Source organism: Coloeus monedula (assembly GCF_965178545.1).
Source record: "Coloeus monedula genome assembly, chromosome: 29".
Lineage (NCBI taxonomy): Eukaryota > Metazoa > Chordata > Aves > Passeriformes > Corvidae > Coloeus > Coloeus monedula.
In genome coordinates, this window is record NC_138809.1 from 960,055 (window position 1) to 987,988 (window position 27,934).

The 27,934-nt window shown below is 51.0% G+C and overlaps 1 protein-coding gene across 6 annotated transcripts; it reads right to left on the bottom strand.

Moving 5' to 3' along the window:
- Positions 1 to 9: 9 nt before the first annotated feature.
- Positions 10 to 27,828, bottom strand: LOC309583083 (GON-4-like protein). 6 transcript variants are annotated; one of them, XM_082298607.1, is made up of 31 exons: positions 27,687 to 27,828; positions 25,660 to 25,821; positions 24,814 to 25,010; positions 23,360 to 23,434; positions 22,924 to 22,974; positions 22,175 to 22,225; positions 21,728 to 21,823; positions 21,385 to 21,489; positions 20,502 to 20,672; positions 19,424 to 19,616; positions 17,860 to 17,961; positions 17,167 to 17,207; positions 16,773 to 16,876; positions 14,175 to 14,373; positions 13,373 to 13,459; positions 12,730 to 12,901; positions 11,988 to 12,132; positions 11,688 to 11,838; positions 11,020 to 11,136; positions 8,822 to 10,525; positions 7,987 to 8,233; positions 6,877 to 7,058; positions 5,983 to 6,180; positions 5,295 to 5,438; positions 4,587 to 4,730; positions 4,236 to 4,355; positions 3,867 to 3,980; positions 3,169 to 3,376; positions 1,562 to 2,330; positions 1,069 to 1,171; positions 10 to 518 (listed from the first exon to the last, which is right to left on the bottom strand). In XM_082298607.1, the coding sequence occupies exons 2-31, from the start codon at positions 25,685 to 25,687 to the stop codon at positions 369 to 371; spliced, it is 6,168 nt and encodes a 2,055-aa protein (XP_082154733.1). In that variant the 5' UTR covers positions 25,688 to 25,821; positions 27,687 to 27,828; the 3' UTR covers positions 10 to 368. The 6 variants fall into 6 exon arrangements, with proteins under 6 accessions (XP_082154733.1, XP_082154730.1, XP_082154729.1 ...); XM_082298604.1 differs by lacking the exon at positions 27,687 to 27,828 and adding an exon at positions 27,167 to 27,466 and having other exon boundaries at positions 11,988 to 12,129; XM_082298603.1 differs by lacking the exon at positions 27,687 to 27,828 and adding an exon at positions 27,167 to 27,466.
- Between the last annotated feature and the right edge of the window lie 106 nt (positions 27,829 to 27,934).

Genomic DNA, 27,934 nt, shown 5'->3' on the forward strand with positions numbered 1-27,934 from the left:
GCACAAGGGGAGAACTTAAAAAAAGTCTTGTGATTGTTCCACATGAGAACTGACATCTTAGGGTACAATATTTACAGGTCCTGGTCAGAGGCTGCTGGGCTCAACCTTCACCCTGAGGCCAGGTCAGTGTCCACAAGCCTCAGCTCTGTCATTTCACTGCTGAAGCTCCCCAGGGAGGTTGTGGAGAATGTTCTCATCTTAACTTCCTGCCTTTGGCTTGGTACAGGCTGGAAGTGCAGCAGGAAATTGAACAAAACAAAAAAGGAAGGTGCTGTCTCAAGTACCTGTGCAAACATTTTTCCACAGCACCTGTCTAGCAGCAAACTGGCAAAAAAAGCCTCTTCTGGTGCAGTCAGTAGTTTATCACCTCAGTCATCAGGTTCTTCCTCAGAAAGCAGAAGATCTTTATCTGACAGCTGGTCTGTGTTACTGGTACTGGTGGCATCCTCCTCATCCTCAGAGCTCCCATCGCAGGACGTGTGGAACAGCCTCATCAGTTCCCTGAACCTGTGGGATACCTGGAGAACAGGGGAAATCCAGGATGATGAGTGACCTAGGAGGTGTCACAGAACTGCAATTTCATACTACAAAGTTCAGGGTGGTTTGTAACAATAAAATAATAAACACCTGAATGGCATTTCATACAAGATTCAGCCATAAAGGAAGAGAAATGCAAGAGCACTGGGCTGTTGTTTTCTCTGGAAGAACAGTTACATCCTCCAGGTAAAATGTGGCAGTTTGGGAAGATTCAGAGATAAAAGCAGATCCTTAGTATAAAAGCAGGAGGCTGAAGACCTGAGCAGCAGCCACGGAAACAACTCCAGTACGAAATGTGCAGCTCAAATATCAAGGGTAACCCTGGCAGAAGGACCAGGGCACTCGGGATTTTTGGCACCACTAAAACAGAGCAGAGTTTGGTTTGGTTTTGATTTTTTTATTTCTAACTAAGATGGTTTTTCATCAAATTGAAGTTTGGGAGACTGGTATGACAGCACCCCCCACCTTCCCTTCCTTTCCAGCCCCTCTCCCACTCCCTGGAGCAGGAGCTCTCCCACACCAAGCCCTCACCTCGCTCGCTGTCTTGTTGCCCAGTTTCTGAGAGATGGCGTGGAAGGTGTCCAGGTGGGCTCCCTTCTCCTGGCAGGTGGTGAGGATGACTCTGTCAGCCTCCCTGCAAAAGCAACCACTGTGAAAGCAGCTCAAAACCAGTGACAGACTTCAAGCCCCCCCCAGCCCTGTTCCCAGTTCAGAACAATCCCTGAGCAAGGCTCCTTCCTTTGCTCCTCCTGCCACCCCCAATTCTCTAAGCAGAGCACCTTTAGCCTGGTTTTAAGTTTTTTGAAGGAGAAAAAAAGATTCTTTGCCAGCCTGAAGTGCTCCAATAAGAGCCCTGCCAGGAGCAGCCAGTGCTGCTCACGGGGCCAGACTGCTGGACTGTGATCAGAGGAATGTTCAAAGGGAGGGGGCAGAAAAGGGGAATACAAAATGGAAAGAACAGATCCAGTGAGAGCTGGAGCCAAACAGTGAAGGCAGACAGATGCAGGAGGTCAGGCAGAAGTACCTGGTCCAGAGCACAACCTTCTCCCCAGTGGAGCTGACTTTGCTGTTCTTGGCACACACGGTGGCCTCTGTCACTCGCTGCTGCTGCTGCTCCTCCTCCCTCTGCCCCGGGGAGGCTGTGCCCGCTCTGGGCTCCAGCTGCTCAGGATGCTGATGCACCTGGAAGCAGTTGGTTGCATTTGACTTTGACCTGCCCTTGGGAGCATCTCCAGTGCAGCCTCTGTCCTCTGTCTCCAAACTGCAGCGACCGGGGGACCCTGAGCTGCAGCTCTTACCCGGGGTTGCTTTGCTGCCCGTTGTGATCCAGCCCTGCTTTGCTTCAGCTTTTCCTCCCAGGGGCAAAGGTCCCTCAAGTTCTTTGCCACCACCTCCTTCTGAAGCAAGAGCAGAGCCCCTGAGCTGCTCTGCTGGAGCAGAATGAAGCCCCTCAGTCTGACACAGGCTCTGTCCACAGGAGGGTCGAGGTCTCGGGGACCCTTTTGCTGCAGCAGAGAGCAGCAGGTCCCTGCTCAGCCCCAGGGAAGCCTCTGCATCCCCTCCAGGCTGCTGGTTCAGTCCCTCGGTGCAAGGGCAGTCTTTGGCTTCCTGAGGTAGTTTTAGAGCAGCTTTTTGTAGTTGTGTCCATCTGGGGCCAGTGGCAGCAGAGCTCCTGTCCTGGGCAGCATCCACACCTGCACTGGCAGCTGCTTCTGGAACCTGGGCATCAGCAGGGGCAGGTTTTTCACAAGATCCAGGTCTGCTGGACGCCGCCCTTCCTTCCAGGTGAGATCCTGACAAGAAACCCAAACAAGGTCAGGGAGGCTGTGAGGAAAAACCCCTGGAGGCTTCGTTTTACTTATTTTTATTTATAGAGCCTAATGCTGCACATGAGAACAGTTTGGGAGCAGCTCTGTGACTCTACCTGCACTTTACCCACCCTGGACTTCAGGGAAGACAATCTACAGCCAATTTTCTTCACCCCTCTGGGTTGCTGCAGCCAGCTGCTGCATGAAGCGATGAAGATTTAAAAAGTGCATTGCCCAGAGCAAAACTCTCCAGTGAACCAACCCCTGCTGCTCTTGGCACCCTGGCTGCAAACCCAGACATGAGAGCACGTTTGAACTCCTGTCTTTAACTGGGTGCTGTCCCCAACAGCAGCACGAGCTGAGCCCTGGCTCCAGGGGGGAGGAAGAGATCTCCCTCAGGTTGTTTATCCTGCCATAATTGTGTTTCTCCTTGTCTGTAGCAGACTGGAGGAAAAACAAGCACCACAGAGATTGTTTAAAGGCAGACTGGGGATGCTGGTTCTGAACTGCTGTGCCAAAATGCAAACTGGGAAAGAACCAGTACCGTGGACTGGGTCAGTATCCTGGCAGGAGAAGCTTCAATGGAGCAATCATTGTGAAAAGGGCAGAATATTCTCTAGGCAGGAAAGGTTTTGTTGAAGGGAATGCTCGACAAGTTTGGAGCATCCAGAGTGGAGGAAGAGAAAAAAAAAAGCCAAAGAAGATGATTAGAAGTTCTCATTATATCCAATAAATGTGCATGAGAAAGTCCTGAACCTCTGCTCATTTGTGAGCCAGCCTGGAGAGGGTTTTACTCTCTGCTGTGCACAAAACCTTCACTCACCTGAAGACACAGGGTCCCCTTTCCTAGAGACAGGTTTTGTTCTGCTCTGGACGTCCTCTCCCTCGTCTCTGCTCTCCAGGATTTCTTCTGCAGGTTCCTTAGGCATTCCAGGATCCTTCCCTTCTGGCTGGGGACTTGACTCTCGCTGAGCAAGGCTCACAGGCAGCTCTTGAGGATCTTTATTTTTATAAAACTTGCTTTCACACACCTGCAAACCAACCCACAGGCACAATCACACACACGTGGTCTGTCCATCCCAACCACACCTCAGCCTTTGCTTCCCAGGTATTCCTGGCCTTGCCAAAGGCTTCACTTTGGCATTCCATTTGCTTTAGAAAGCTGAATATTATTATTCTTATTCATAATAATAAGAATAATAATAACAGGCACACGTCTTTTCACACAGTGGCCACGCCAGCATCTTCCGCTCAAAAAACTTATTCTTAACCGAAAAGAACATCAAAAATGACATTATTTAGCAGAGCAAGGAGGGGCAGTAGAAAGTGAGGAGGAGAGAGATGGGAGAAGGCCGGGCAGGTGCGGTCAGAGCTCCAGACAGGGAGGCACCACTGGGCACCTCTGGATCCATTTCCTTCCTCACCCCATGATTTGGGAGACACGAGGCCCGAGGATCATCACAGCAAGGAGACTTGGCAGGACTCCACTTCCCCCTGAGCACTCCAGGCCTCTCCACTAACCTTACTACTACAATGGCTGCAGCTCCTCCTTTTGCTTTTCTTTAGCTTGAGATCGCTACTCCCTTCATGGCAGGAACATGAACATTCCTTCATCCCATCTACCCACTCGACCTCCTGGAAACAGACATACTCAGCTGACAGACATCCTCCAGCTGACAGACACACAGGGAACAGGGGGGACATGGGGGGCCGGGGGGCTGCAACACCCGCAGAGAACTGAAGTGATGATGGCAAGCAAAGCACAACAGAAACACCCCAATCCCATTCCTTCCACCTTTGTGAGGTTGTTGCCACGTCTCTCAGACAGACAATTTATCCCCATGCATCTGCTCAGAGGTCAGAAATTGCAGGGAGATGCCCCAGGCCCACCTTGTCGTGGGGTTGGCCTCCCATCTCTTTCCGCTTCTTGTTTCTGGCGGCTCCGTGAATCTTGGGTGGCTCATCCTCCTCCTCTACATCTGGCAGAGACACCTCTTCAAACCCATCAAACTGCAGCAAAACAAACAAACAACAGCTGCTCTCAGGTGACCAAATTTTGTTTTCCCCAGACACACAAATCCTGTTCAAAAATCTGAAGAGTTCACTTCAGTCCACCAGCAGCTCTCCCAGCCTGCTGCTTCCCTCTCCCTGGAACTGCACCCTCTATGACTTATTCCAGTTCCAACACATTTTTTGTCTCTGCTTTCATCATTTCTGGTTTGAGGGAAAAGATTGCTCCACCTCATATTCCTTCTCTTCTGTCCAGTTGATCTCCTCAAAATCTCCCATGCGGCTGGCTGAGGGCCGTAGGTGATCGAAGAAAACAGAGAACTCATCCTGCAAGTGGTCATGTCCCTTCAACAGCTGCCACATTTGGGTCTTCAGCTGGAAGAGAAAATCCAGAGCAAACGAGTCTCATTCCATGTAACCTCACTGTGCTCTGAAGGATTCTCAGAGCAAGTGAAGCACCACGGCTCGTTACAGCTCGGATATGGGAGTTGGTGCTTGGGTGGGTACAACCTCCTGGATATTCTGAGATCATTCTACAGCCAGCTATCAAATTAGCCTGGAAATATTCCTCCAGAATTCCAGGCAGACTCGGTAGATGGCACTAAGCTAAAAACTCAGCTGCAAGGGGATCAAGGCAAGGTGGAGGTGGGAGAGAGGAAACACGCAGGGCTCGGAGAGGCAGCTCCAATTCCCCTTGAATCCAAGGCCAGGTTGGATGGGGCTTGGAGAAACCTGGGCTAGTACAAGGTGTCCCTGCCCATGACTGGGGGTGGAATGAGAGGGACTTTCCCAACCCAAATCATTCTGTGACTCCATGACTTTGAGCTGTCCCCTCAAAAGGGAGAACGAGCTCGGCAAATCCCGTGGTGTCCAGGAGCAGGACAGGGAATCAGGGAGGCTGACTGCACTCAGACTGGGAGGAAAAGGGTCCCTGGTTACCTCTGCAATCTCCTGGGGCAGACAGTCTGCACAGCTCTGCAGGACTTTGATGATCTTTTGGTGGTGGGCAGGATTTTCAGCAAAGCAGATCTCCAGCTGTCTGAGGAACTTCCGGCTCTTTTCAAAAGCTTGCTGCTCCTCAAACTGGCCAAAAGAAAAAGATTCCCCCTCATGTTCAAGCACATATTCCCAAGCATCTTGAATTGACTTAAAGAAGCTATAAAATTCCTGTCTTGGTCTTTGTTTTCCACTGACGCCCTTTGCAAAACCGGGAAGAGGCAGAGCAAGAGAAACAACACTTTGTACAGTCAATACTTACATGAGCCATAAAGTTTGGCTTTGCACATAAGATAGGGAAATCCAGAAAGAAGGGAACAGGTGAAACCCTCTATCCTACAAAGTGGAAGGCAGATTTGGAGACAGGGGAACCACTGTTTGCTGTATCTGCACGTTGTCTCTGCAGTCAGACAGGATGCAAGTGGGAAAAGGCCGATCCTCCACAGTCACACTGAGCAGAAGATTTACAAAGAACACCAAACTTTCCAATTCTGATTAATAAAAGCAGCAAGGTAAGCAAGAGATTTACCAGCTGTTTGCCTTTCTGGCCCTAGGAAGAACTCTTTACCCTTTCACTCCCACCAGCATTCATGGTGCTTAAAATCCGGCCTCCTCCTTTCACTCTACCTACCAGTCCACACTCCAAAGCTTGCTCTGGTAAAAGAAAGGCAGCAAAATCTGTCAGCAGCTGTGGCCAGTCGTGCAAGAGTTTCTGCAGAGTGGAGTAGAGATCCACAGCTGTCCGTTTGTCTGTGCTGATCTCAAACTCGTAGATAACGCGCAGGAAATCTTCGTACTTCCCCGGGATGTGCTGCAGCGTCTCACGGACCTGGGGGCAGCAACAGGGCTTGGTAACATCCAGAGGGAAAACAAGCTAACCACAGAATGTCTTGTGTTGGAAGGGATCTTAAAGATCAGCTCATCCCAGCCCCTGCCATGGCAGGGACACCTTTCACTGTCCCAGGCTGCTCCAAGCCCTGTGCAGCCTGGCCTGGAACACTGCAGGGATGGGGCAGCCACAGCTGCTCTGGGCACCCTGTGCCAGGGCCTGTCCACCCTCCCAGGGAGGAATTTCTCCCTAAATTCTTTTAATCTGGTAATCTTTGATCTCCTCTACTCAGAATTTGCACAGTGCTTGCAATTTCGGTGAAGCAACCAAGTCTTTTCCTTAAGGATAAACCTAAGCTGCTCATGAGGGAAGGGATCCCAGACCAGACTGTTAAATTCAGGAATTCAGAAGGCTCTGGTGCTGTGGACTGAGAGCAGCAGCTGAGCACCCCCAGCCCCTGGCTCCTTCACTTCCAGCTCCCCTACTCAGGACAGGAGGAGGAACAGCAAAACCAGGAAAACTCACAGCTCAAGACAGGGACAGTTTGGGAAGTGAAGCACCACACATGGGGTGTAGGAAGAAATAACTCCACCCCAGCCAGACCAGTACTCCCAGTCAGACCTGGCAGTTCTGTGGCCGAGTTCTGTGTCAGAGGACCCCAAAATCTCTGCTGTTCCTGTTCCTGGGCTGCCTCACCCTGGTCAGGTAGGCCTGGGCAAAGGCCAGGTCCTTCTGCTCCCGCAGGGGATCCCTCTCCAGGATGTCCTCGTCGTACAACAGCAGCAGCTTGGAGGTGTCCTTGCTGGCACGAGCCCGGCCCCGCTTGTTCCTGGTTCTGTGGGAGCTCCTGCTCTTCCCAGGGGCTTTCAGGTTCTCCCCTGTGGAGGAGGACAAGGTCAGCTGGTGGCAGAGGTGCCCCACGGCTCTGCCAGGGCAAGATTCCAACAGAAAAGCAGCCCTCAGAGGCAGTGATGAGTTCCTGTCTGTGCTCCCCTGGAAATGCAGGAGAAATACACTTCCCACGAGTCAGGCTGGCCAACATCTCAAACTGCCTGCTTGTTTCCACAGCACCTGCCAGGAACAATCCCTGCATACAGCCACAGGGCCATCCCAGCTTGTCTTGGGACTAACAGAATCCTGCACACCAGGGCAGAACAGCTGTGAGGGGAACAGACACAACCTGAGCACCAGAGCTGGCTGTTCACTCTGCAAATCATCCCTTTAGCTTATGATTTACACAAGAGTTAAAATCACACAGCAGGGAATGAAACTGGGAACTAAGAGGGACTACATGCAGATTTTTGTGGCTTCAGGATTAGGAATCTGATGATTTAATGGGCTGAGGTCCCCTCCTCAAAGTTCCCTGCAAAGTTCATTTACCACTTGCCGGACTTTGTTTCCTTTCCTTTTCTCCAACACAATCTCGTCAGACAAAATTCAACTTAGCAAAGATTTGACTGCCTAACATTGTTCTTCTACAGGTATTGGGTATTAGCTGACACAAACCATAAATCTGTCTGCAGGTTTCTGAGGCACTGAAGACCCTTGGCTCATATGCAAGAGACTGTTTTTACAGAGCTGTGACTGGGTCCTAAAGTTGTATTTCCAGCTGGAAAGCACCACTTGGCTCAGACACATCTGTGAAATTAAACCCAGACATGATTCCCCACTGGTTTGTTTTCCCTGCAGAGAGCAGCTCTACTTCCCCACTCCCCATGTCCAAAAAAACCCAAAGAATTCACCTGCTGGCACCCAAACACCCCACAGCCCTCACCTGCTGGCACCCAAACACCCCACAGCCCTCACCTGCTGGCATCCTGTGGGCTTCCACCTGTGGGGAAGCTGCCTTGGCCATCGTGAAGGCAGATTTAGGCTCCTCTGATGTATCTCCACATATTTCATCATCTTTCTGTAAACTCTCTATTCCTTCCCCTTCCTCCTCCTCCTCTTCCTCAGGCTCAGAGTTCTCTTCCTGGGAATTCTCTTCTTCAGAATCTCCTTCTTGACTTAAACGTCTCTCTGTTGCAAGCCAAGTAAGTTTTTCCATTGTCTCCTTAGAAAGCAATTAATAACAAGAAATCACATTTATTTTATTGCTTGGTTTAGTATCATTGAGCAACTTCCTCACTGCACCATGACTCCAACAGCCAATTTCACAGATCAGCACCTGCCCAACGAAAGGATTCTGTTAAGGAACAGAATTCAAACCCCTCCAGAGCTGCCTAAAATTGTACCGTGCAAAATTAAATTTCAGCATCTGCCATTCAGCAGATTAAGCCTTGAGTTAGAAGGGATTCCTTAATGATTCCTTAATGATCATCTTAGCTCTTAAGGGCTTGCTGGAATTGTGACCTGGAAAATAATCTTTAAAGTCCTTCTTCGAGAGCAGCCTCATTGAGGAGTCCTTGCAGCTCAGCAGAGTTTAAATCTGCATATTTGCAATATATTCCCTCAGCCTGGGCTTAAAATCTGCTCAGCAAAACATGGGGTTCAATTTCTCTGTGACCAGCACAATGCCAGGCTTTCACAGAGTTACCAGCCCATCTCCCCAGTGAGATTCCCAGTGGGATGGGCCCTGACTCCACAGGCTGTTTCAGGACACCCACGGCTGCCTTGAAGTGTTTTAAAGTTTTGTCTTTACCTGCAGTTCTGGCACTGACAGAATCGACTCTTCTGAGGCTGATGACATTTCCTCGTCCTCATCTTGTGTAAAATCATCAAAGTCATCTTCTTCCTCTTCTTCTTGCCCTTCCCTCTCTCCTCCGGCCTCGGGGCCAGCCGGTGTCCCCACGGACTGACCATCGATGCTGGACGAGTCCTCTGGTCTTCCTGGGGGGCTGCTGAACTCTGCCTCCCCCTCTGCTGGGTAAGGGAGGTTCTTTGGGGAGTCACTGCTCGCTGCTGGCCCAGCAGCCCCCCCTGCATCCCCCTGCTGCTCCCCCCGGGGCGGGGACGGCAGAGCCCGGCGCTCCTCCTCTCCCTTGTCCTCGCAGGGAACGTGCTCCTTCTTGGGCTCATCCCCACAGGGACACGCAGCCTCCATGTTCAGCTCCTGGCCAAGGCCCAGCATGAACTCCTCCTTCACTTCAGCACATAAAAGATCCCTCTTCTCTGCCGGGTTGGCTTCTTTGGGAGCATCACTTGACTCTTCGGACTTGATTTTCACCGTCTCATCAGGATCTTCCAAGCGAGGCAAGAGGTCCACAGGCAACGACTCTGAGGTGTTTCCATCTCCCTCTCCTGCTGCCCAGCTGCAGCAGTCACTCTTGCTCCCCTTGTCCTGAGTGCCCTCGTGGGAAGGGGCAGGGTTTGTGCCCCGCTCCTCCTTGGGGGAGACGGCGGAGCAGGGAACGAAGAGCTCGGGGGGCTCCGCCTTGGGCTCCACTGTGGGAAAGGCACCGGGAGCAGGGACCAGGGTCAGCTGCTCCTCACCTTCACCCACAGAAGGTGCAGACAGACCAACAGGGTTGGGAGAGACAATCAGTGACGGGATGGAAGAGGTCACCAGAGGCTGGTTTAACGGGCATGGGAACGTGGATGGATTCACCAGCAAGGTTGTGACCGGAATGGCCTGAGTGCCTCGGCCCACTGCCGTGTTGAGGGGCTGGATCATGTTGCAGCCATTGCCTATGTTAACCACCTTCACTGTGGTGGCAGGGACAGTCAGGATGACAGGGGAGGGCTGGATCAGAGGGGAAGGTTTTATCAGCGGGGCAGATTTTGTCCCTTTTTTCCTCTGGTAGCCCTTACGCACGCAAGGTTTGCGCATTTTTGTCCCGCCCAAAGCCGGCAGCATCAGCTTGGGCTGGAAAGTCCCCGGCTCTGAGGACACCAGAGATGGTGGTCCAGCGGCTGGGAAAGCTTGTCTGGAGTCTGGATGGGCAGTGGGAAGCACGTTCTGGAATTCCAAGCCATCCCCACCTCCCACCACTGCTGGAACGCTCAGGGGCTGCACCCCCGGCACGGCCGGCGCCGGCTGAATGGGCCGAGGGACGTGGACCAGGACTTTGCTGGGAGGAGCCTCTGACTGGGACAACTTCACAGTTTTCTGGATGTTCACAGGGTTGGAGCTGGGCTGCAGACAGGGGCTGGGCCGGATCAGGACAGGCTTCAGAGCTGACGACCTCTGGCTCCTCCAGGCCCTCCTGGAGAACCGGTTGGCCAAAGGCTTCAGGGTCAGCGCGAGCCCCTTGGGCATCAGCAGAGGGTATTTGTCATCACATTCCGTGTCTGAAGTTTCCTTTTCTGTCCCCAAAAGGACAGGTTCTGCAGCAGGTGATCCCGGTGCCTCCTTGGCATCTTCTGCCAGCTGCTTCAGTTCCCTCTGGATGGAGGGCAAGATTGCCTGAAGGGAGCAAGAATTGACTGGAATTTATTATTTATAGGCTATTCCTGTATTCCCACCTTCACACAGCACCACAGAAGGCAAGAGACAGGAACCTGCTTCTACAAGTGGGTTTTATTTACTTCATCCTATTGCATATTACTTAGCAGTACTTTAAATTCATGAGTTGCACTGCAAAGCCTTTAGGACACTCTGAGATTTTGAGAAAAACAAGACTGAGCTGCTTTATAAAGGTTGCTTTAGTAAACACAAGATTTTGTGGGAAGGGAACTTCCCTGTGTAACAGTGGGTGATCAACAGAACTGGATTTTATGGCCTCTGAGCCCAGTTGCTCCCTTGGGCACAGTCCTCCCTGACTGACTCACAGGCATGGTCTCTGTGCCTCCAAGGAAAAGCCCACAAGGGAAACCCACACGAAACCCAAGTAAAACCCACAAGAAATGAACCAAACAACAACTCCCCCCCAGCCCTGGCTGCAGAGCAGCAGGAAATACCTTTAACCAGAACGGCAGGCGATGCTCCTCCCTCTCCACGGGCGGCTTCCACTCGTGGGGCTGGATTTCCTCACAGCACTTCACCAGCACAGGCAGCTGCTTGGTCTTTTTGTAGTACTGTGGGGACAGGAGAGAAGGCCAGACAGGGTGACTGTGGTCAGGTCACGGCTGGGATGGAGCAGGACTGTGCTCTGACAAAGTGTTTGTGTGAAAAAAGCAATTCTTTAATAACGTTCTACCCACAGAAACGTTAAAAACCAAGAACCCAGGCTGAACAGGAGCTCCCTGCCACGCTGGCTGCTCTCACGGAGGGTCGGGCACGTGTGCAGGTGTTGTTTTATGTGGTTTTGGTTCTTACTCTCTCTTCAGCAGTTCCCAGTAGCTCACGGGACAGGATTACTGCTGCAAACACCACTTTTCTTTAAGTTTTGCTACTCAAAACGTTATTTGTATGAATTTCTGTCGGGATTACTGAGTGTACCACGCCTATCTGAGCTCTGAAGAGTCAAACCAGTAATCTAAGTACTTGCCAAGTCCAGGGGCTAAGGTACAATAAAAGGATAAATCCTCACTGCTAACAAAAGGATGGCATTTTATTTTAAGGAAGTGCCAGCACCAAGAGGCCCTTGGAACACAGAGCAGCTCAAACCCCAGCACGTGCCCCTTACCCTGATGATGTTGTCGGGGGCTCGGTTCATGTTGAGGTTCTTGATCCTCACTGTCAGCTGATGGGCAGTTTTGGTGGGCAGGAGGTATTTGCTGATCAAAGGCTTCGGAAAGTCCGTCCCTTCGAAATGTTTCAGCCCTAAAGCCAACAAGCTGAGCAGGGAAAGAGGGAGGGGAGGAGATAAGAAACCTCTCAGGGAGCTGCTGGGATGTGGCACAAGTCTCCCCAAGGACTGCACCCCAGAAATTCTCCTCAGCAAAGGCCATTTCTACACATTTTGCACAATAATTGAAGCACCTACTTGTCCTCTGCCTTGGTGAAGATGATCTTGTCCCGGGGAGGGTTTGCTCTCAAGGAACAAATCGGCAGCAGCTCTGGGTACATAAAGACTTTCCTTGTTGCCAAAATCCAGGCTGCTTGCTTTGGCAAACATGAGAATTCACCTGCTGTGAAAAGAATGAACAGGTAAGGGCAGCTGTGTAAGTGGATGAATGCTTTTCACAACTCCCTTCTTGAAAAGGCTGTTCCTTTTACTCCTCTCACTGCAAAAAGACTTTCTTCCTGTTTCTGCAATTTGCAGATTTCCTTGTTTTTTCCCCTAAATTTACATCAGCAAAAGGTAAAATTCTTTTCCCCTCCCATCTTTCATTCTGTAGCAAGAAAAAGACCAAGGCCAAGTGGCCACTCTGAGCCCCCCCAGGAGCATCGGGCACAGCCTGGGAGGGGACACCAGCCCAGGAGGGGCCTTTGCTCGGGGTCCCTCCCCGGGGGCAGCAGCTGGAGCTGTTCTGTGTGGCTGCTCCACCATCCAAGGGCTGGAAGGACCCAGAGCCTGGGGCTGAGCTGGGAGGGAACTGGTCTGACTGGGACCAGCTGGGAGTGTGGGAGGGTCCAGCAGGGCCCTGTTGGGTCACTGTGAAGGGGCACTGTGACAGTCGGGGGGGACCCCAGAGCTGCTCCAGGAGGGTCAAACTGGGAATTTCCCATAACACGTGGAATAACTCTCCCTGCCAGTGCTTTCCCCACCCTGTCCCCTCACTTACCATTCTTCTTCACAGCTTTTCGAGGGCTCCAGTCCACTGGGACCTGGGCATGGAAGTCCTCGATGAGCCTCAGGGCCCCCTGCAAGTTACAGGGCTGGAACATGGTCTGGAACTTGGGGTTGAGGGGCACCCGGAGCAGGGTGGAGCTGCGGGCAAAGCTCCCGAGCTCGCTCTGCAAAGCCAGGCACAGAAACACGTCAGGGAGAGGCCTTCAAGGGCAAGGTGGAGAACAAACACGTGTAATGCAAGAAATAGCCTGAAATTCTTAACTTTGAGCATCGTAAATCCAGGGATGGAGGATTTACTGTGAGGGTGGGGAGGCCCTGGCACAGGGTGCCCAGAGAATTGTGGATTCCCCATCCCTGGAAGTGTCCAAGGCCAAGTTGGAGGGGCTTGGAGGGACCTGGGACAGGGGAAGGTGTCCCTGCCATGGCAGGGGGTGGTGCTGAGTGATTTTTAAGGTCCCTGCCCACCCAAACCATTCTGGGATTCCACAGTTTTTATTTTGTTTTTAATTCCCGCCTTTTCCAGAACCTTAGTTCTCAGTTTAATGGGATCGATGAAATAATTTAATCTCTTTAATTATGCCCAGGGACCAGCAATCACTTGAATTCATGGAGCTCTGATTCCAGGCATTCCTTACCAAAAACATCCGGGTGGTGCTGGCCTCTGAACTTAGAGCAGGGTTGAAACTTGCCAGGAGATGGATTTGAGTGAGGAGCTGAACATGCTTGAGGAATAAAATCAGATAAATTGGTTTTTTTCAGTTGATCAGAAATCCAAGAAACTGGAAAGCACAAGTCTAAAGGCACAAGAAATATCTCCTCAGCACCCCAAAAAATCTCTGACTGCAAAAAATCTTGTGAGCAATAGAAAACTGAGGGGCAGCTTTAATATCCACTGGCAGGAAGTTTATTACACAGATTTTGAACACATCATCTGTTGAAGTCCTTGGGCAGTTTCCCAGCTTTTGTGCCAAAGTCTCATAATGACCAACACAGAAAGGGTTTTTTCCTGAATAAATACATAACTATTTCTTTAGCAACAGTGACTTCAGCTTGCAGAACTGCCCATTTCTGAATCTCTACACAGTTTTGTGTGGTGGCAGGAGGAAAAAAAAAGAATCCAAACTATACCAAGAATAATATTCTTAGACAGTAATAAAGAAGTTGGTGAAAACAGGATTTTGACAGAACACAGCCAGCCAAGGCAAAATCTCACAGGAGAAGAGATGCCAAGAAATGAGCTCTACTTCACTCAACTCCAATTCCCTTTCCATGTGAAACCAGGCATGTGAATATCACCTAATAAAGCTTCAATTCACATGGAGCTTTTCCAATTAATACCTTTCAGGAAGCAAAGCCCTGCTGTGCCCTTGGCTCCCCCTGCTCCTCACTGTGCACAGAGAATACTCCTTCGATCCCACCATGGATAACATTGCTTACCTGCTGCATCTGCTGCTGGAGCCTCTTCCTCTGTGCACTGTCCAGAACAAGGCTCTGGAGGGGCTTCTCATTTGGGGGTTTCGATTTTTCAGTCTCTTGGGGTGCTTTGATGGAGGACCTTTTCATTCTCAGCTGCTCCAGCTGCTCCTTCACCGTCCGGTGCTGCTCGTTCAGCAAATTGGCCAGAGGCTCCTCAAATCTGTTTGAACCCAGGCAGAGCCAAATGGAATAAATGTGTGATTTAATAATGGTTCATGTTCATTTAGAACACTTTCCTCTGTACCTGGTTTGCACAGTGCAGGGATGGCCATCCCTGTACTACTCAGCAGTAACTCCAGCTTGGAAACCCTGAGTTATTTCCACATGAAAGTCTCTCAGTGCAGCCCAGCACTGCTGCAGCTTTGGGATACAAAGCTTCAGCTGCTCATTCCAGAGACAGTTAAAAGCCTCTTCCACCATTCCCAACCATCTGTGCCCCATTCACGTGCTCAGATCCTCTCCCCAGCACTCAGGATCCAAACCACTCCAGAATGCATCATCCAATCCTATTTAATTTCTACCACCAGCAAGGGCTGAACCCAAGGTATTATCAGCGGTATTTGATCACCTGGAAGGTCTCCAGAAAGACCCCACATTGCCTCAAATCCTGTTACTTTATTTAAAAAATTAATTAATTAAGTATTACCCAGCCTCATGCTGAGAACTCCACCAGAGATCCTACAGGAGGAGCTGCTGCTGTAGCAGGAAGGAGGATGCACCTGCCACCATCCTTTCAAAAACAGTTCCTACTTCATTCATTATTTCATTTATTTTAGCTACACCAGTTAATATCCTGATTTCTGCTGGCTATCAGCTTCCCTTCTGCAACAGGCCTGAGGTCAGCTACAGAGCTGTTCCATGATGCTCCTGATGCAAGGCATCATAAAAACCACAATAAATCCAGCAAATAGATATTTCTGCCTTTAAGAATCTTGTACACAGATAAAACCAGGGAAGAAACAACTGGGAGAAGTGCCCACCAAAGAAAAATTAATAAAACCACCCATTATCAAAGCCAAATGCATACAAATAGGGGAGAGCATAAAGCTGCCTGGCTTTTAGCTTGTAGCTGGTTTTAGAGCTGCTGCACTCCCCTCTGGCACTGCTCAGCCCAGAGAGAGCATCCAGAAACTCCAGCCTTCATTTTAGCTCCTTTCCCAAACAGACACAGCTTGATCTTGAGCTGCTCTGCCCCACAAATAAGGAGACCCCACTCATCCTGCAGCTCCTCTTCAGCCAGAGCCTGCAGCTGGTTAAGTACAGTGGAATGACTACCTAGAGAGAAATCACAGAATCATGGAGTGGTTTGGGTTGGAGGGACCTTAAAGATCATCTCATTCCATCATTCCACCCCCTGCCATGGGCATGGACACCTCCCACTATGCCAGGCTGCTCCAAGCCCTGTCCAGCCTGGCCTTGGGCACTCCCAGGGATGGAGCTGCTTTAGTCCCTTTTCTCTTCAAGGTGCTGTTATGTATAAACCAAAAACCATCCCAAGCCAGTGCCCAAACTTCACAGACATCTCATTCCTAGGCCTCAGCTATCCCAGGCACTCTTTTTCCTTGGAAAAGGCCAACACACATCCAAGATATTTAATTAAAAGTGAAGGTGACACTCTTGGACAAAACAGCTCCTCAAGCTCCTTTTGCCACCACAACAATGTCAGGGCAGCGAGGGAACTTTGCCCTTTCCCTAGCAACAAAAAGGGAAAGAAAATTATTATTTTTCTGCAATGATGTTGGATCACTGCAGCCACCAGCACAGTGCAGAGCACAGGCACGAAGAGTGGCTGGCACTGAGGCTGGGACAGTCTTTGCACAGGTCCTGCAGAGCTTTGGTCCCACACACAGCAGATCCAAGGTCTCTGCCCACTGCTTGGAACAACCACCCCATCTGTGCCACCTCCTGCTCCACTGAGCAGTGCCAGTGACAACTCTACAAGGATAGATCATGAGAGGCCATGGGAATGATTTTGAATTAGAAGAGATTTAGATTAAATTTTGGGAAGGAATTGTTCCCTGTGAGGGTGGGCAGGCCCTGGCACAGGGTGCCCAGAGCAGCTGGGGCTGCCCCTGGATCCCTGGCAGTGCCCAAGGCCAGGTGGGACAGAGCCTGGAGCAGCCTGGGACAGTGGGAGGTGTCCCTGCCCATGGCAGGGGATGTGGAATGAGATGAGCTCTAAGTTCCCTTCCAACCCAAGCCATTCCATGATTCTTTACACAGCACAGAAGAAGCAGGAACAGAATTCCCCACAGCAGATCCTGCCTTGTTGGGGCACATTCTGAAAAGCCTTGGCTGTTTTCAGCTGAGATAAGCACCAGCCTTAGTGCAGGCACTCTGTTTTTAATTTTCAGGTGCATCACAATCAGTAAAATCAGTGGTGGCAAACAGAAGAAGAAAAAGGCTCAATTTAATTGTCCAATCCCACGAATAAAAATAACTCAGGGCTTTCAGAACAGTGGTCTGAGCTGCTGAGACAATCTCTCTCTTTGGTGGCTGCCACAGGTAACCAGAGGCTTTTTCTCAGACAAGATCAGGACCATAAACAAATTCTCCCACCTGAGGGCCTGAGGGGTGTTAAAATTTGGCCGAGACTCTGTAACAGCATCTTCATCTTCCAGCCCTTCATCTTCCATGTTGGAGAAGCCCATCTCGTCCTGGAACTGGCAGCAAACACGGAGCAAGTCAGGAGGAGAAAGCTCAAGGAGTACATTTACCTTTGGCTAATTAAGTTCATTATGATCCTCTCAGCACACACATTCACTTCAGGAAAATCCTGCAGACCTTCACTTGAGGAAACCCCTACAGACATTCCTTCCTAAGGCTAAAAATGACCCAGCTATGGCAGAGCCCTTGGCACACCCCCAGCCCAGAGCGTTTCCAGAGCCGCCCCTCCAGATTCCACGTCACATCTGACAGCTCTGTTCAGTGCCACACTCAGTTCATCACTTACTGTCTCAAACAGCTCCTCCATCAGCTCATTCACTTCCTTTTCTGCAAGTAAAATGAAAAAGAATTATGAAGATGCCTTTTCCAAGAAACACTCAGCAATGCTGTCATAATATCAGCTCACTTCAGGAATTCCTCTCACAAAGGGAAACCCTCCTCCTGCAAAGAGAGGACCAAAAAGAAAAGGCCCCTGATAATTCCCTTTCTAATGCTGGGCCCAAACAAACTTGAGCTGAGATTGTCTAGATTCAAAAATATCATCTAAAAACTCACTTTCATGATTAGAGTTATGTTAATCTGTAGTAAGACCTGAAGCAAGTGTGCCTTGTTGCAAAGATGGAAAGTGATATGTTTATAAAACTAAGTTGAAGACTGTAAGGACTTAGAGAAAATTTAATTACATTCAGTCACAAGGCAAGCATTCAAATCTGAACTGCCTGAAGCTTTCAGGATGTATCATCACCTAATTTCAGGTTGTTTTATCACCTAAATATTGTTCTTCAGGCTGTGCTGCACTTGAGCACAGCAGCTCTGCCCAGACCCTTCCACGTACTCCCAGAGAGCCAAAAGCTGCTCAAGCCAGCATGCAGCTCTTGATTTAATTACCCTGCACTGCAAAAAACCTTGCAACAAAACACTTTTCCCAATGAATTACTACTCCCAACAAGAAAGGAGGGGGAATTCCTGGGGAGCTTACTTGTGATTCTCACAGCACGGTCATTCCTGAAGTCTTCTGTGTCTGGTTCATCCAGATCTTCCAGGAAGTTGTACTCAGGGTCATCATCATCATCTGCTTCATCTAAGAAGAAGCAGGTTTTGAACTATTATTACCCTGCCCCAGGACCAAGCAGCTGCCAGGAGCAGAAGCTCTTTGTTCACTGCCTGACCTGGCACGAAGAGGGCTTGGAATTACTGCTAGAAATCAACTGTATTTCTTTTATGGAAGCAATATCAAACCCACCCTTCCTTTCAAACTGAGCTGTTAGGACCCTGACCTACAGCCATTCCCATTTTAAAAAGCTGGCTTGATTCTCTGGGATCTGAGTTTCAGCTAAATTTAGAAAGAGTGAAGTAGTTTAATTTCAGTTTCTGGTTTATATTCAATTTGCACAACTACAAGCAACCACTACATACAGGAAAAAAGGAAGCCGGGCCCCAGAGCTTGTTCCTGTTTCTTCTCAAAGAGAAAAGAGCTGTTTCTACCCAAAAGAGTGCCCCAAACAAGGAGCACGACATGCTGGGATTCAGGTGGATCAATGGTGAGCACCAGGATCCAGCACCAGGGGCTAAATCCACCACATCCCTTTGTGGTTGCCAGTTCCTGTGTGTTGGTGAGTAAATATTTACAAGTGAGACACCTGAAGTTTAAAAACTCTCACAAAGGTCCACGGGGAAGATGAGGAAAGCTGACTGCAAGACTCATGCACAGGATTAAGCAAATTCATGGCTGCAGACAAGAATATCACGTGTAAATAAAAAACAAAGCCTCAGGCTTTCAGCATAGAATCATGGCTTGGTTTGGGTGGGAAGGAACCTCCATCATCACCTAGTTACACCCCCTGCCATGGCTGGGACACCTTCCACTGTCCCAGGCTGCTCCATGCCCTGTCCAACCTGGCCTTGGACACTCCAGGGATCCAGGGGCAGCCACAGCTGCTCTGGGCACCCTGTGCCAGGGCCTCCCCACCCTCACAGGGAACAATTTCTTCCAAATACCTCATCTAAACCTCTTCTCTATCAGTGTGAAGCCATTTTCCCCTCATCATGTCACTCCAGGCCCTTGGGAATTGTCTCTCCCCATGTTCCTTGCAGCTCCTTCAGATCCTGGAAGGCCACAATGAGGTCAGCCCAAAGCCTTCTCTTCTCCAGGCTCAACATTCCCAGCTCCCTCAGCCTTTCCTCCCAGCAGAGCTGCTCCACCCCTCTGCTCATCCTGGAGCCTCCTCTGGGCTGACTCCAGCAGCTCCAGCTCCTTCCTGTGCTGGGCCCCAGGGCTGGGGCAGCTCTGCAGGTGGGGGCTCACCTGAGCAGGGCACAGGGGCAGAACCCCCCCATTCCTGCTGCCCACGCTGGGGGCTCAGCCCAGGGCTCAGGGGGGCTCTGAGCTCGTGCCCAGCGTGCCAAGTCCTTCTCCCAGGGCTGCTCCATCCGCTCATTCCCAGCCTGGATCGACCTCCCAGATGCAGCAGCAGCACCTGGCCTGCTTAAACCCCAGAACCCCCAATCCCAGTGACCCCCCCACCTCCCCATTTGCCAGGTACCTTCGTTCTCCACGTCGTCGTTCATGAGCCCCCCGAGCCACCTCTTCCACTCCTCATCGTCGGCGGTGTTGGGGTCGTACATGTCCGGGGTGATGTCCGGCGCGCGCAGCTCGGCCTCCAGCTGCCCCAGGGGAACGTCCTTCAGAGGCCTCTTGGAGCGTGTCCTGAAGGCGATCAGGCTGTCCTCCAGGGGCTGCAGGGACAGACAAGGCCTTCCTGGGATTTTTAGCCCAGCCAAGCAAGTGCAACCCCAAAAATATTCGATTCCTGCCGCAGAGAATCGTTCGCTTTCGTAGGCTGAGCAAGCTGAGCTCTCACTACCCTCCCTGTTAAGCTGCTCTTCTTTGTAACTACACATATAAATACATCATTGCTCATTTATCAGCGCTTATCTGCCACCAAGGAAGCAGTTTCCACTTGCAATATTTAATTCTTTCACTTATGGTTCACTCTTCACTCTCTGACATTCATCTGGAGCAGCAGCCCAGCACTGTCTCTTCACTTCAGCCTTGCTCAGGAACACAGAGCTTTTCCCCTTATTAAAATGGGACACTGGGTCTCTGGAGAACCAAATTCCTCAGCTGTTAACAGTAAAAAGCGTGCCTGCAAAACATAACTAAGCCAACAGGGTAATTTTCAAAAGGAAAACTATTTTCATTAGTTATGTAACTGTTACAGAGTTACATTTAACAGCTGAAACAACAGCGGTGAGAGACTTATGGGCACAAACAGTGTCAAGAAACTAAAAATCTATGTCACTAACAACCTTTTTAACAGCTGCCTCTGAATGTCCTGCACACTACAGAGATTCAATTTCACAGAATCTAAGACCCATGGAATGGTTTGGATGGGAAGGGACCTTAAAGATCATGTGGTTACAACCCCCAGCCAGGGGCAGGGACACCTTCCACCAGCACAGGCTGCTCAGAGCTCCACTCATTATTTGAAGTTACAGGGGGAGAGCAGAATGCAGTAAAAGGAGGAGCAGAGAGCCCAGAAAGTCCTGAAAAAAACCAGAAAGTCCCCTCCTCTCTAACAAATTTTAACCACCCCTCTACCACAGCCCCCAGCCCCATACCTGGTAGGAGTCCATGCAGACAGGGCTCGAGGCCAGCTCTTCATCCACTGCATGCAGCTTCTCCATGAAGGTGCTGTCTTTGGTTTGCTTGGGTTTGGGAGGTGGTGGGGGTCCCATGGGAACCACTTCAGCACTAATGTGTCTAACAACAGGTGTAGTGACCTTCTCCATCTAATTAAAAAGGCCTTTGTGTTAAAAGGTTCTATTTAGAACAGAAATTTCCAAGGACAGAGTAAATCTCTTTTTCTGCTCGACTGGAAATGGGAGAAATGCTTCACAGAAGGACGTGGATTTTTCCTACTACACTGACTTTGGTTTTCAGAAAGTGCAAAGAAATATGAAGATTTGCTGGAAAGGAGACATCTGGAAGATTTGAGTATCAGTCTCAACATTACCAGAGCTGATAAACCTGAACACCAATTATTGTGGCAGAATCCTCCCAGAAACCAACTCATGGTGAGTAGAATGTGGAAATATCAATATAATATTGCTCTTTTTGATCCCAGTGTCAGGTCCCAGGGGCTTCCTCGTTCTTGTTTGCTGATCCTTGGCCCACACTGCACCTACTACTCCCTCTGACTGCACAGTCACACAAACACCTTTCTCCTTTTATCAAACTCACTTTCTACTCCTAAGCCAAGCACAGGAAACCATTCTCCTGCACTCCTCAGAAATGATGAGAAAGATAATCACTATCTGAGGAACTGACAACTGTTTCCATTCCTAGAGCTTTATTTTAGACTCAGCCCTTCCTGCAAGGAACGTGGCAGTGGGACCCTAAAGCCACCCGGCACCTGGAATGTCCCACAGCTCTAGGAATTGATCTGGATTTTTGGGTTTGGATTAATAAATTAGGAACAGTGACTGTGTCCTCCAGCTTTACCTCACAGAGTGTCCCTCCCTCCTCATCAGAGGAGCGCCTTGTCCTGGACCTCTTGGCTCCACGAGGAGAAGAAGCTGTGCTCTCCACGTCGCTCTCCAGCAAGCTCTGCAGGGCAAGAGATGCACAACGCCCTCAAACCATCGTGCCACAATCAATAACTGCTCCAAATAACATTTCAAAGCTTCTCTTTTAGCCAAATGAATAGTAGAGCATTGAAGAATGATTACTGGAAGGTCCAGGATGACTTACAAGTGTCCATGTGTTAAAGGAGAGAGTGTTCTCCTGCCTCAGACACAGAGAGCTCTGTGCTGAGCACACAGACCTTTGCACAAGCTGCATTTACCTCTTCTGCAGTCTCATCCTCATCTTCATCATCAGGCTGGTATTCTTCATCAGAGGAATCATCTTCCTCCAGGGGAATGTCCACAAACTGAGGTGGCTGCACACAAGAGAAAGAGGGTGACCACAGTTAACAGGAGGAGGAAGAGCTGCACTCCAAGGGTGCACAGCCAGAGGAAATATTTCTAACTGAGGAAACACCCTGAAGCTCAGAAAGGAAATCCTGAAGGAACCAAAGAAATAAATTACTGAAAGACTGGCAAAGGTGGTCTGAAAAGGTGCAAGAACAGGCACAAATGATTTAGTATTGATATGATGGAAACACTGCACGAGCAGACACCAGCTCAGAGATGGTTTCAGTACACGAGTCTGCTTCAGCCCTCCAAAAGATCTCTGCCTCAGCAGGAAGCCTCCAGTATGGTCTCTCCTTTCCCAGCAGCAATTCACTTACCTTCATCTCGTGTGCCTTCTTAATTGGGGAAATATTCCATGTTGGAATCACCTAGGGACAGCAAAAACACTTGGGCTGTGTCACGCAGGCGGGGTGAATCCCATCAACCTAAGGAGCACCTGAGCTTGTGACCTTCATCTCCACAGTGGCCAAGCAACAACAGAGCTCAAACAAAGCCTTCAAACCTCCCATGGGATCTCCAGGAAGTGACTTCAGGACAATGGACACTGGGAGTTCACTGCCCTTCTGCCCTTCCCAGCCCTGACCTGGCCCTGTGCTGCTCAGCTCAAATGGATCCTTTTTTTTTTAACACTGTCTTAACAGATTTCTTTCATTTCAAGACTCAACCACACAAAAGCTTTACACTTCTCTTTGGGTCACACAACCAAAACCACTCACAGAACAACAGGATAGGCTGAGCTGGAAGGGACCCACAGGGATCACCCAGTCCCACCCCAGGCCCTGCACAGACACCCCAACAACCCCACCCTGGGCATCCCTGGCAGCGCTGTCCAAACGCTCCTGGAGCTCTGGCAGCCTCGGGGCCGTGCCCATTCCCTGGGGAGCCTGGGCAGTGCCCAGCACCCTCTGGGGGAAGAACCTTTCCCTGATCTCCAACCCAAACCTCCCCTGGCCCAGCTCCAGCCATTCCCTGGGTCCTGTCACTGTCACTGTCACAATGAGCAGAAGTTGGAGCCGCCCCCTGGGCAGGGGAAGGTGCAACAGGGAAGAGCAGATGATTCACGTACCCCTCCTTTCTCCACAACTTCCTTCAGTTTGGAACGAGTCATTTTGGGCTCCTGAGAGTTTAAAACAAGACAACAGCAATGAATTCAGTAATTTCCTTACCTACAGACTTTTCCCCAGCAACTCTTTACTATGAAACTTTTCTCTTTTTTTTTAATTCATTGCCTTTAAATTCACTACCTTTAAATTCATTCCCTTTCACCACAGTGACCTCCAAAATAACTCCTCATACTTCTGTTTCATCATTTACACTGAGACACTACTCACTTCATCCAGGTGGCAAATCTGATAATGAAACCTCATTATTCCAATAGGTAAATTACCTACTTATTCTACCTCTTCTCCCCACATCCCATGATGGCCCAGGCAGGCAGAGTGGGGAAGGCCTTGAGCATTCAGAACAACTGATAAAACCAACTGAGCAAGCTTTTTACTCACAAACAAAGGAATATCTTCTGTCTCGCTAATAGCTGCTTTCATCATGGCCACCACGTGTTCATTTGTGATCACTTCCTAAAGGAACACACAAAACCAGGATGTTTATTAAAGAGAAACAGACAAGGTAACAAGTGTTAGAATAAACGACCTGGAAATAGGATGGAGAAATACTCAGTGTACAAGATGCTTTGTAATGACACTGCAGTAAAAATGATTGCTCAGAGATCAGACAGTAACATTTAAAGTAGCACAGCAGTGAATAAAACGTTTGCACTATGTTCTCTGTGAACGCTCCCCAGAATAAATTCCCAGCAGAGAGAAAAGAAAACAGTCAAAACAAAAGCCCACAGCAGTTTCCCTGATATCAGTAATCAGTCATGTCACATAATCAGTAAAATGTGCTGATCCCAGTCACAGGAGAAATGCTGCTGGGAAGCTGCAACAGAAAACCTCAATCTTGATTAAACTTCAATCTTTAAGCACTCACAGGCTCCCAAAACAAGGGTGTAAATCCCTGGAGAAAGTGTGGAATAACACACAGTCTTCAAAACACTGTGCTACATCATTCCAGCAAACACTGAACATATTTAGGAGAAATAGGGGAAGGCAGGAGAGACACAACATCCCAGCCTGCATTTTCTGAAGGCCTCCATAAGGCTCCAGGGAAGGCAGGTGACTGTGAGGAACCTCCAGCCCTCCCACAGCTGCACATGACAGAGAAAGGCATTAATTCAGGGCACTTGCACAGAATCCACTGGTGGATCTGCCTGGAAGAAGCGTGGCAGCCCCCAGGTTGTTTGCCACAGAGATGGCAAGAAGGGAAAATATCTGAGATCACCTGGATTTGGACAACTCTGGCTGCAGGGAAAACAAAATGTATGATTTTTGACCCTGTGGAAAAATAAATACTATTGCCCTCCAGATCATGCTTTGGGATGAACTAAAATCCAGACCCAAAAGAGGTGCAGAGTTAAGAGATTGACTCCAAAGCTGTGACAGCATAAATATTCTTCTGGCAGCTCCTTTCTGAGAGCTGTGTGATGGACAATAACTAGAAGTGATGCATTTCTGTCAGCACCACTAGAATTCCAGCAGAATTTTATGATGAAACAGCTCATTCAAAACAAGAAACAGAGTTCACAGCCTATGCCTGCTCATGTGGGCCCAGAAGGATGATTTCAGTTCAGTTATTCCTGCTGCTGCTCCAGGAAAGCAAAACAGGCCCAGGTGCCATTGTAAACACAGGGAACTTGGGATCAACACCTACTGGCAAAGCAGGGCCCAGGTGAGTGGCACAGACACCACGGATCCCATCTCTACAGATTTATTCACGTGATTCCCTCTTTATAGATTTATTAGGAGATCAGGATGTGGGTGCTGAGCAAGAATCAGGAATCCCAGAGCCACCATCATTCCCCAGGAGCCTGGCCTGGAGCCCAGCCCCCCCCACTCACGTGCAGGATGTTTCTCACGTTGACCACGGTCAGGTTGTGCTGTTTGGCTCCATCTTCCAGGGTGCGATCCAGGGACTCGTCCAGTTTGATATCACAGGACAAAGAGCCCTCTTCTTCCTGGCTTTTCCCTTCTCTCTTCCGTTTGGTTGCCTTCCTCCTCCTCTTCCTCCTCTCGACATCCTCCCCATCCTGCTCCTCTGAAAATCAGCAGAAACGGAATCCAAAACTTCGGCTCTGTCGCATCCAGCGCATTGTGAGAGGATGAGTTTAAAAACAAACACAAGCTAGAACTCTGCAGCTACTGACACAGCAAAACCTCCATCAGCTGATGGGAGACCACCCAAACAGAAACAGCCACGAGAACTAGAAAGTCTTTTGAATGATGGATTCAATTCTGCAGGACCTGACTGAGTCACTCAAGCAGGTGAAGGTCCTGCAGCTGCCACCTCCTCCTGATTTATGGAATGGCCTCAGCTGCCTTTTTACACCTTCAACAACGTTGCAAAAATCCAGGTACCACACAGCAAGAACAGGACTTAAAAAGTGTTCTCCTGCTTTGCTGACTCAGAGAAAGAAAAGAATCATCTTTTTTATTTGAAGCAAAGCAGTGACTTTTAGCAGCCAAAAATTGCAGAGATCAACTCCAGCAAGTCCCACTGGGACACCTGTACTTTGCTGAGACACTGAACTACAGAGCGTAAGATTGAAACCTAAAAATACATTGCACCTACACTGCCCCCACCGTGTTCACAATCCAGAGTTTGCTGTATCAGTCACACCATTTATCCAACGGAATGAACAGCCCCAAATCCAAATATTCCTCATCACTCTGCTGGGACCACTCACCAGCTCTGGCGTTCTTCGGTGGCTTCATCGTGGTGGGATTTCTGGCAGCCACCTGCACAGAGCTTCTCCCTGGAGCCTCTGGCACTGCACCAGGGTTTTCACTTGGATGTGGATCCCGCTGAGAACTCACTTCCACCTCTGTGTACAGCTTAGGGATTTTCCCTGCAAACAGAACACCCAGCTGCAGTCAGATGCACCACAGGGATACCCAGAACAAAGACAAGACACAGAAGTGTGTCATGACCCATTCCTGCACAACTGCACAAGTCTAACTCAGCCACGGATGTGATGCAGCTGCACGGAGCAGCAGCAGCTCCATCCTGCTGGACACAGACCCAGGCAGAGAGATCCCATTCCAGCCATCTCAGCCTCGCTTCCTCACTATCAGCTCAAACCCTCCCCTGTCACATGAGCCAACTGCCAGAACTTGGTGATTTGTTCAGAACATGGTTCTAGTCCCTGTTGTACAAATGCAACTGCCACAGGAGGGGCAGGCACAGCCAGGGGGTTATTCCCAGCTGGAACAGCACAGTTGGCTGCACCCTCGGGATGCATTTCCACAGCCACCACGGGCCTGTGAACCCACCTGGCTGCAGGGGTGGCTGCAAACCCTTCAAACCCTTCCCCTCCTGTTCTGTGCAGGCCCACACGTTCCACAGCCCAGAAAACAACTGGGAACTGTCCCGTTCCACCTCCTTCCTTGACACAAACTCAGCTTGCAGTCAAATCAGGGAGCTCATCACGGCAACATGAGAACCACAGACAACAATTCTCACTGAGAAGCACAGAATCCATCAAGTCTGAAGGGCCACAGAGGGTCAGATCTGGTGCCACCTCCCTGCGCAGGCAGGGCCATCCCAGAGCACAGGGCACAAGATTGTGGCCAGATGGGTCTGGGATGTCCCCAGGGAGGAGACTCCACAGCCGCTCTGGGCTCTGCTCAGGGCTGGGCACTGCCCAGGGCAGCACTTCTGCCTCCTGGGCAGGGCAATTGCCGGGCTCAGGCCCTGCCCGGTGCTCTGGTGCCGCTGCCGGGCCCCGGAGCAGAGCCCGGGCCCTGCCCTGAGCCCTCCCTGCAGCCAGGGACAGCCAGGGCTGAGGGCCCCTCTCAGCTGGGGCTCCTCTCGAGGCTGAGCAGCCCCGGCTCCCTCAGCCTTTACTTGTGAGAGAGAAGCTCCAACCCCCTCATCTCTGGCCTCACGGGGACTAAGAAACAAGGACGGACTGTCCCTTTCCCGTACAACCATAGAATGGTTTGGGTGGGGAGAGACCTTAAAGCCCATCCAGTGCCACCCCTGCCATGGGCAGGGGCACCTTCCACCATCCCAGGATGCTCCAAACCCCGTCCGACCTGGCCTTGGGCGCTTTCAGGGATGGGAAAACATCGTCAAAGACCTCGTTTTCATTCTAATCTATAGCACTTCCTAGGGGAGGGAAATAAAAAATCTCCAAAACAAAATAAACACCACCAAATCCCAGGGCCCAAAGCCGCCGCCCCTCCCGGTACCTTCCGCCGCCGCCGCCGGGCTGCCGGGGCCCGCGGGGAGCTCCTGCCCGGAGCTCGGGGCCGATCTCGCAGGGGGTTTCCTCCCGCCCTTCGGCGAGGCCTCCCCGGCCCCCCTCCCCGCGGGCCTGGCGGAGCCGCCGCCATCGGCAGCTCCCGTCGCGGCGGAGCCTCCGGGCAGCTCCGCGTCCTCCCCGCGCTCCCTCGGGCTCGACGGCCCCGCCGCCGCCGCCGCTCTGCGCTTCTTGCAGGGCAGCATCTTCAGCGCCAGCGCCATCGCGGCTGCGGGGCCGCTCCGGGGCTGCTGCCGGGCCCCGCTCGGGCCGCCCGGTCCCGCTCGCCGCGCAGGAAGCGGAAGCAGCCGGGGCTCGCCCCGCGCATGCGCGGCCGGGGCCGGTCCCCGACGGGGCTCCGGTGACGCGGGGCCGGGGGGGGCACCGAGCGCGGGCACCGCCATCTTCGCTGGGCGACGCCGCCGGTGCCCGGTCCAACCCCTCACACACACAGAGACACGCACACATACCCCGGCGGCGCCGCGCCCGGTGCCCGGTGCAAGCCCCCCGCCCGCCTCTGCCGTCGGGGGTCTCCCCGTGGAGCAGGGCGGGTCCGCCCGGTGCTGCCGCCCGCGGTGCCGGTGCCGTCGCTTCCCTGTGGAAAGGGGGGGCGGGGGGGGTTCAGGCACAGCGGGCACACGCCCCGCGGCTCCGTGCCCGGAGCCCCGACAGTTGCCGAGTCACCGCCGGGCGGGGCCGCCGCGGGCGGGGCGGGGCC